The sequence below is a fragment of the Tarenaya hassleriana genome, unplaced genomic scaffold (genome assembly GCF_000463585.1).
Source record: "Tarenaya hassleriana unplaced genomic scaffold, ASM46358v1 Cleome37, whole genome shotgun sequence".
Taxonomy (NCBI): Eukaryota; Viridiplantae; Streptophyta; class Magnoliopsida; order Brassicales; family Cleomaceae; genus Tarenaya; species Tarenaya hassleriana.
Window position 1 is genome coordinate 520,791 of NW_010966725.1, and position 8,819 is coordinate 529,609.

General features: G+C 38.1%; 3 protein-coding genes across 3 annotated transcripts in view; 1 reads left to right on the forward strand and 2 right to left on the reverse strand.

Moving 5' to 3' along the window:
- The first annotated feature begins 918 nt into the window (after positions 1-918).
- LOC104822622 (GDSL esterase/lipase 3-like) lies at positions 919-3,924 on the forward strand. Its single transcript, XM_010553890.2, has 5 exons — positions 919-1,302; positions 1,919-2,030; positions 2,105-2,338; positions 2,542-2,797; positions 3,535-3,924. The coding sequence occupies exons 1-5, from the start codon at positions 1,022-1,024 to the stop codon at positions 3,780-3,782; spliced, it is 1,131 nt and encodes a 376-aa protein (XP_010552192.1). The 5' UTR covers positions 919-1,021; the 3' UTR covers positions 3,783-3,924.
- An 83-nt stretch (positions 3,925-4,007) lies between these two features.
- Positions 4,008-6,056, reverse strand: LOC104822624 (GDSL esterase/lipase At3g14220). Its single transcript, XM_010553895.1, has 6 exons — positions 5,820-6,056; positions 5,674-5,758; positions 5,453-5,571; positions 4,926-5,126; positions 4,579-4,834; positions 4,008-4,456 (listed from the first exon to the last, which is right to left on the reverse strand). Exons 1-6 carry the CDS (start codon positions 6,042-6,044, stop codon positions 4,203-4,205), a joined length of 1,140 nt encoding a protein of 379 aa, XP_010552197.1. The 5' UTR covers positions 6,045-6,056; the 3' UTR covers positions 4,008-4,202.
- A 694-nt stretch (positions 6,057-6,750) lies between these two features.
- LOC104822625 (inactive GDSL esterase/lipase-like protein 23) overlaps positions 6,751-8,819 on the reverse strand; it is a 3,117-nt gene continuing 1,048 nt past the window's right edge. Inside the window, exons 2-5 of the mRNA XM_010553896.2 lie at positions 8,418-8,536; positions 8,120-8,317; positions 7,779-8,031; positions 6,751-7,219 (exon numbers count right to left, since the gene is read on the reverse strand). Of these exons, the coding sequence (XP_010552198.1) occupies positions 6,906-7,219; positions 7,779-8,031; positions 8,120-8,317; positions 8,418-8,536 (884 nt within the window). The 3' untranslated portion in view covers positions 6,751-6,905. The remainder of the gene's footprint in view (positions 7,220-7,778; positions 8,032-8,119; positions 8,318-8,417; positions 8,537-8,819) is intronic.

Here is an 8,819-nt window from a genome sequence, read left to right on the forward strand (position 1 = left end):
TCTCCCTTCAAGTTGGAGCGTGAAGATCACGAAATGCCAAATTTGGAGAAAAGATGATCAAATACATATTGTCTGAACCACATCACCTTGGAATTTGTGTCAATAGAAGATATAACTGGAAAAAAATCAAACAAACGATTGTGCTGCAACTTTGACAATACGTACAAAAGAATCGTTCGATGATAACAAAAAAAGACGACAATAGCGGTGCGAAAAAGAAGTCTCGGGAATAATTCTGATTCATCCGAGATTGAAAAATAACTACGCGAAAACGTTTAGTGACAACAATTTTTTTTTGTAAGAATAAAATGATTGACGATACGAATAATCTTTAGAAAAATGTGAGATTACGAGAAGAAAAAAAAAACAAATAAAATGATTGTCTTATTCTTTACAAAAAATTAAAATGATATTATCATCGTTTTCATTTTCACTTTCATTATCAACCATCATTTCTATGAAAATAACAACAAATTAGAAAAGAACTAGAAACATTAAATCTCTTACTTTTCTTTATTAAAAAATCGAACCCGTAATGAACATAATACTTTTTGAAATTGTCGGTGTTCTTGTATTAGAATAATACATTTGACCGTAATTATAATAACCATCTTGTAGGGCCCACTTTCAAAAGATGGGGCGGTTGGTCTACGCTTTGAATATCAATTTCATATCATTTTGTCATATAATTAATCAAGATGCAGGAATTTATGGATTTGTAATACTTTGTTGCGATTAAACTATATATAGTCAATAATCAGTTGGCACCAGCAACGGCTGACTCGTGAAACCTTGTTCAAATTTTGAACAAACTGTCTTATTTAATGCAGCTTTAGATATTATTATATTATACATCGTATGCCATAATTGCAATTAAACAACGTAATTAAAAGTCGGACATTGCAAAGTCACAGAAGGAAACTGACCAATAATGCTTGTATATCAACTAGTATTCTCTCATTAAGCATTCTACGCAAAGCTAAAACACAAGTTTAGCGTTCAGAATCTAAAACATATAGACATGGGAAATTTTCGATTCGGTCCGATTTTTTCTGCGTTTTTTGTTGTAAGCCTGTGGATCGATCCGACAAACTGCAAAGCTGGTCTCTTGACGAGTCAAGCAGCTTTGTTTGTGTTCGGAGATTCGTTGTTTGATGTCGGAAACAACAATTACATCAACACTATCCGCAGCGCCCAAGCGAATTTCTGGCCGTACGGTATGACGACGTTCAAGTCTCCCACCGGAAGATTTTCGGACGGACGTGTGATTCCGGATTTTATCGGTACGAAGATGTATTTTTCGTTCTTTAGATTTGTTAATTATGTCCATTTGTTTCTCTTCCATCGGGAGCAATGACTACTTGAGTCCTTTCTTGACCAACCGGTTATCTCTAATTCCCAGATCCAAATCCCGACATGTCGGTATGGTTATGGGCAATTTAACCGCATTCATTAGAGTAAGTAACCGATCAAATTAACCCTTCATCTATATATAATTAATATTCACTTGTGCATTATATAGGGCTTCTTGTATCCAATTTTCACCAGGAAATATATAAGATCGGAGGGAGGAAATTCGGTGTCCTGAATGTGCCGGATTTGGGTTGTCTTCCGGTTATGAGAGTACTTAAACCGGAAAAGGACGGTTCTTGCATCGGAGAAGCTTCATCATTAGCAACAATGCACAACAAAGCTCTGTCGAAGCTTCTCTTTCAACTGGAGGAACAGCTCAAGGGCTTCAAATTTTCATCCTTGGACATGAACTCAAGCCTTGGACTCAGAATGAGATATCCTTCGAGATTTGGTAAGTGGGTCATCTTAATTTTGTGAACATATTTATTTACTTAATTTAATCTCTTTTTTTTTTTTCTTTTTTGCGGTTTAAAACACGGATTAGGGTTTAAAGAAGGGGAGGGAGCATGTCGATTCCACCATATTTACAGCCCGGTAATAACGTTAACCAGTTCACCTACGGAGTAAATTTCGCTTCGGCAGGAGCCGGAGCTTTGGCCACAACGTTTCAAGGACTGGTATATATCATATTGGTCCATATATATATGTTTTCGGTTATATATTATCGATTTCATGTATGATTTGCTTTCAGGTGATAGATTTGAAAACGCAGTTGCGCAACTTCAAGAACGTGGAGAAGATCTTGACGGAGAATCTTGGAGATGCAGAAGCAAAGAAGCTGCTGTCAAGAGCCGTTTATCTTTTTCACATTGGTGCCAACGATTACTTTTACCCTTTCTCCTTAAACTCTTCAAGCTTCCAATCGCATACGAAGAAAGCGGAATTCGTCGATATAGTCGTCGGTAATATCACAGCCGTGATCAAGGTATAAGGAGTACAAAGAATTGATTTACTCGGTAATCGGTATCTTGGATGTATCGAGATAAAAATTACTTTTTGTGTGATAACAAACGAGGAACACATACAAGAAGAAGCGTAGCAAAATCCTAACGAAATCAAATCCGAGATAACTGGTCCCAAATTCTAATAAGGTATGAAGTAAAATTTGTTATTGGTTTTGGATCATAGGAAGTGTACAGTGCAGGAGGGAGGAAGTTCGGATTCATGAACATGGGTCGGTTCGATTGCGTACCGAATGCGTTGGTCATGGACCCGACAAGGATAGGAGCATGTTTCAAGCCGATCACAGAGTTCATAAACCTCCACAACCAAGCTTTTCCTAGAGCCCTCAAGAATCTTGAAATCGAATTGTCCGGATTCAAATACGCCCTTCACGATTTCCACTCTTTGATGTCTCGTGTTATGAACAATCCCTCGAAATACGGTACGTTCACTCTTTGATCTATATCTATATATATATATATATATATGAAAGGATCTAAGTTAGTGGCAATGGAGTCATATATGATTACCACTAAAAATTAATATTAAATTTATGTATATCCTTAAATAAACCAAATTAATGCTTTCTAATTTTTTTTTTCCCACAAGGAGAAAACAAATGCTGTGAAGAAAAAAAATCAATTGAACTATATTTGGTCATAACCCACGCGCCACGTCTTTCATTAAAAGCGCGGGGTGACCCACGCGCTTAAATTGTCTGGGTCAACTGATCAACGATGGGCCTCTAAAACTAGAGAAACTCATTTTGAGCCCACTGCATTGAGTTTAGTGAAAAATTGAAAATACATGAGAAAACTAATTAAATTTCAAGTAATATATATATATATATATATATATATAATTTTAAATTAAAATTATTCTGATAATATTTATTATTAAATTATTTATATTATTTGAGAGGAATTACAAATATAGATTGAAACATTAAGAGTAGGCAATGATGATACATAATAAGGATGGGTTCAAATCATATTCTATAGATAATGTCTTGTGTCATATAAATGCATCACGAGATCGAGTATTGTTGTTCTGATCTTTATTAGAATATAAATTCGGTTTAATCCAATTTAGGCATATTCTACATTTTGAATTGAATAATCTGTTCAAATCAAATTCGGAATCTCTCTATTTAAATTCAACAAAAACGGGGTTTTGAAGGGTTTAAAGAGGTGAAGAAGGCATGTTGCGGGAGTGGACCGTTCCGAGGAATCAACACGTGCGGCTATCGACTTGGAATGTCGGAGGATTACGAATTATGCGAAAACGTTAGAGATTATATGTTCTTCGACTCCTCCCATGGAACGGAGAAGGCGTATGGACAGATCGCAAAGCTAATGTGGAGTGGACAGCCTAATGTCACAGGACCTTATAATATAAAGATGTTATTTGAATTCAAGGACGTATAAAAACGGTATCCGTTATATAGGTTTTGCATCCCTTAATATTCAAATAATACAAGTTAATGACTCAAAGAGTTTCATCTTTTGAGCTATTGTATTACGACAATGCTATTGTTTTTTTTTCTAAAAAATTACGTTTGTGTGTGGATATTTGGTTATTTTAATTAACAGTTAGAGTTCTACATGTATTTTGTCAACCTCCATTCCCTTTTGAAACACTAACAATGGCTATGAAACAAAACCCTTGTAATAGAAATGATAAGATCTTGTCCGAGGGCCTTGGAGTTGGACCAATAGATTAAATTGACACCATTCTCATGACAACATCAATGGTTCGAAGAATTACCATAACATGCGTAGAGCTTATCAAATGGGAAGCGACTATCACTTATTCCGATGAGATTTCTGACCAGATTTTCTGCGTTTTTAGCTTTCTTGAAGGAGATCAGTCGCGGGTTCGCGCATGAGATCTCTTATGTTGCGGGGCACGACGACGTTTTTGTCGCCCGAGTAGAAGAGATCGGCGATTTCCCGGTTGGTCTTCTCGGTGTTATGACGGCCGTCGTAGAAAAGGAACGACCTTTGGTAGCTGCAGAGATTCGAATGCACGTTGCTGTATCCGCAACCAAACGCGTTTCTCGGTCCAATCCCGCAACACGACGTCGTTGTGTCGGTGTATCCTGCCATCAAACGTGATCCAGATCAGTTCACCGAAATCTTGAAAAGTTTAGTTTTTGTGTATTAACGTAATCGACCGTTTGAATAAGGAAATCGAAAAGAGAGGAGAGGATGAGGAAATTACCGTGCCGAGATGGATCATTGATCCTTCGGAGAATTTCACTGTGGAAATCGAGGAGACTGTAGCGTAGGTTTCGGAGAGGTATAGTTATCTGGCCGAGCAATCGTTTAAGCCTCTCATTGTGAACTGATGCCATGAAGTTGAGTATCTCAAGGCATTCCTCGCCGGTCTTGAATTCTTGTCTCACTATCGGTAAGCATCCGAGCGGTGGTAAGTTCTGTACGGCGATTTTTCTCGCCCCGCCTTTCTTGTGCAGATCCTACAGAGGAAAAAAAAACAAGTTGGAAGAGACATCAAATTTCTTATCGGTTGGATGATTCTTGGGACGGTTGAGAACGTTGAAGACTTACGTAGAGGCTACTCGATATCTTAGTTAGAACGCTCGCAATACAGACATATCGGTCGGCCTGACTGGCACTCGGATTCTCCTTGGCGAATTTCAAGTAATCGTCCGCTCCGACGTAGAACATGTAAAGAGCTTCTGCTCGTTGTTTGTCGGTCCATCTCCCTTTTAGTTCCATAAATTTTGATACTTGTTGAGGAAAACTCATCTGCAAGAACACAAACACTGCCCATGTGAGCGCATCCCTAACATAACTTCCTCCAGAGATTGAAGAGAGATGAAACAGGAAACATGAATTCACTAACGATGTCTTCTTCAGATAATTTTCAGAGTTCCATTTATAATCTCCATGATTAACCACTAATGGGCATACCTAAAAACAGAGATATTAGCAATGAAACAGAGCAGTTTGGAACCGGACTTCCAATCTATCTAGTCCCTAATTCATCTAAATCCACGAACAAATTAAGGGCAATAGAAAAGTTCGCATCTTTTCTTTCGAATTTTGACATATTCACTTGCGCAAATGCTTACAGTATCAGAAGGAACTCCACGAGCAGTTGCCCCTGCAATGGCGAAGCTCGCTCCACGAGAGAGATCGGCTTTTGGATCAAGAACCGGAGGAACCGGTTCTCCAATTCCGATCATCTTCCCTATCGAAAGGCCAAAACCCAAATCAAACAGTACAAATTCAACGCTTTACCTCTGAAATCCAGAAATCTCATTTAAACCCTAGCGAAGAACAGCTGATATACCGACAAAATCGGGAACTATCAGTCCGTCGGACCACCTGCCGGTCGGGTCGTCGACGGAGTCTCCGTACGGCCACGCAGCGGCGGGGTCGGACTCCGACGAGAAGAAATTCTTGTTTTCCACATCGCTACGGCCACGCAGCGGCGGGATCGAACTCCGACGAGAAGAACTTCTTGTTTCCCACATCGTATGATGAGTCTCCGAACGTGAACAGGAGGGTCTGTTCGCCGGAGATTTCAGCCGGCAAACTGAAGAGAGTAAATGCCAGAAATAGCCCTACCACGGCGACTAAATTACGGTTGACTGCCATTGCGACAGAGATGGGATGGTGATGGAGTTCTGTCGTCTCCTCTGCTTTTTCAACGCGAACCATATGCTTGTGAACGTGATTTCTGCCATTACCAATTTCTTTTTTTTCGTTTTCTAAATTAAGTTTTGTTTAATTATATTAAGTAGTGGTAATTAAAAAATAAAATATACTCAAATTGTATGTTAATTTAATTTTTTTATTGCTCGGTGGGGAGCTCGTGGACAGTGGGTGGCTAGTTGCCAAGATAAGCGTGAATTTATTAAATTATTTGGATCAGATCTCATTAAATAAAATGAAAAAAATAATAATGTAAAAGTGTTGCAGACGAGACATTTATTAGGAAAATAAGATAAGTAGTCCACTTGTTAGGCGTAACGTCATCCATTACGATCGATGAGGGCCGGGTGATTTTTAATGGAATATGATGGAATTTAATGAAAATATTTTTGTTTTTATTGAACTTTTTTGTTGGATATTATAATTCTATTTTCTACTAAAAATTCTGAGTTTTTAGCAAAATCAACCATCTGATCATGTGACCGGATTTTCGTGTGTGTATACAATTATATATACGAATATAAGTTCAGAGTATACGTATATTTTCGTGTGTATATTTTTTTGTGTAATTTTTTTGCATGTTTGGAATGAGACTTTCCCATTGCGTTAATTACAATCCTTAAGTTTATTAAACTTAGATATTTTGTCTTTGGATAATGATCATTTTTTCCCCTTGAATATGACTATGTTCTTTGCTCTTTTTGCTCAATAATGGCATATAAACAACTACGTTTAAAAAGATGGGATGCATCGTATTATCGCATATATAATCGCGAATTATTACAACAAACGACAAGGAGAGTGACCGGTCTCTTAGTAAGAAACACAAACGCATGCAGAAGAAACAAGAGATCAAACCCTAAAAACTCAAGCGGCGGCAACGCCCATGGAGACAGAATCAGAAACAGCAGCAGACTTTGGTGTCTGGTAACTCTCGAGCATGTTCATGTTGGGAGGGTAGACAACGAGCTCCCGTAGGTTCATGGGCGAAACCACGTTGGGATCGGCCGCGAAGAACAGATGAGCAAACGCCTCGTTCGCCTTCTCCGAGTTGTGACGCCCGTCGAAGAAAAGGTACGACCTCTGGTAATCGCACAGGTTCGAGTGGACGTTGGGGTATCCGCACCCGAACGCGTTGTGCGATCCAATCCCGCAGCACGCGTTTTTCGTGTTCAGAAACCCTGTAACCATCAAAACCATTTCGTATCAGAGAGAGAAATAGTATTAGAGATATATACGAATATATAAATACTTCTAACTTTGCGAAATATGTCAAATATGATTATATTGATTCATTGATAGAATGGAAAAATCTTATTTAAATACTTCAACTTTGCGAAATATGTCAAATTGATATTAAACTTTTTTTTTTATTTTGATCTAATTGATATCTCAAATATACAAATGTTTCAAATGATATACTCCAATTCACGAAATCGATTACAATTCTCAACCTCGATTCCGAGGTTGGAAATTGATCTCGATCTCCCAACCTCCACACTCTACATTAGATACGTAATCGATTTCTATACCTTCTTCAATCAAATTTTTTTTTTATGTCAAGATAGAGAATTGATATCGATTTGGTGAAGTGAATATCAATTTGAAATATTTGTATATTTTAAGTGTCGATTAATTAGATCAAATTAAAAGTTTAAAGGTTGGTATATTTTACAAAATTGAGTTATTTATATAAGGTTTTTCTTATTAAAAAAATACGAGATATTATTTTCAACTCACTGTAGCTCAAGCCGCCGATGATCCTACGAGTAGTGGAGTGGTAGAAATCGAAGATGGTGTATTGGAAACCGGGGTTTTCCTTGGCCAGAGCGTCCAGCATTGGTCCGATCTTCTCGTTGTGTTGCTTGGCCAGGTCGTTGAGTGTCTCGTAGCATTGATCTCCGGTCTTGTAATCTTGCCTCACGATCGGCAAGCAGCCCAGCGGTGCCAGCGTTTGGAACGCGAACTTCCTCGCTCCATTTACGTAGAATAACTGCGTTTGCGTTTTGTATAATCATTAACAAGATCGTGGAGGTGATACGAGAAAAAAAAAATCAAATTTTTATATCATCGTCGCTTACGCCAAGGTCTTGCTTGATCTTGGAGACGACTGAGGTGACAAAGGCTTGCTGAGCGGAAGAATCTGCGCTAGGGTTTTTCTTGGCGAAGTCCAAGTAATCTTCCGTGCCGATGTAGAAGAGAAACAGAGATTTCGACAGGTAATCGTCGTTCCACAGTCCCATTTTCCTGAATTTGCTCAGCTGTTGGCTAAGGCTCATCTACCAGATTTCAACCAAAAAAAATACAAAATTTTGAAAGGGTCATAGCGATGATGATCGTATAAAATGATATTTAAATTTAGGAAAAAAGTGGGTTTACGGATTCAGGGGGGGATCCAAGAACAGAAGCATCGGCGACGGCGAAGTTGGCTCCACGCGAGAAATTCCCGTCGGGCTTCAGAGCCGGTGGAACCGCTATCGGTATCTTCAAGAACTGAGCTGCATTTCTCAAACACCGCCGACATTTGATGATGACGATGATGATGATGATGAATGGTATACCTCATTTTTCATATTTCCGCGTTGTTTAAACGTTGAAATATTGTTTCTATACCATTCTATCATATATTTTAATGAAATGATAAAATATTATGTTCTTTCCACTAATCTCAAAAATCGTTTTTAAGTCTAGCTTTCCGGCTTTTTTGAGTTTATTGTCAAATATATATATATATATATATATATATATATATATATATATATATATATATATATATGTGTC

Coding starts and splice junctions, on each gene's coding strand:
- LOC104822622 (XM_010553890.2), top strand. CDS start 1,022: ATGGGAAATTTTCGATTCGGTCCGATTTTTTCTGCGTTTTTTGTTGTA. Junction 2,339..2,541: donor ATATCACAGCCGTGATCAAG/GTATAAGGAGTA, acceptor TTTGGATCATAG/GAAGTGTACAGTGCAGGAGG. Junction 2,798..3,534: donor GAACAATCCCTCGAAATACG/GTACGTTCACTC, acceptor GGGGTTTTGAAG/GGTTTAAAGAGGTGAAGAAG.
- LOC104822624 (XM_010553895.1), bottom strand. CDS start 6,044: ATGGTTCGCGTTGAAAAAGCAGAGGAGACGACAGAACTCCATCACCAT. Junction 5,127..5,452: donor GTGGAGTTCCTTCTGATACT/GTAAGCATTTGC, acceptor GTGTTCTTGCAG/ATGAGTTTTCCTCAACAAGT. Junction 4,457..4,578: donor CAATGATCCATCTCGGCACG/GTAATTTCCTCA, acceptor GTTTGATGGCAG/GATACACCGACACAACGACG.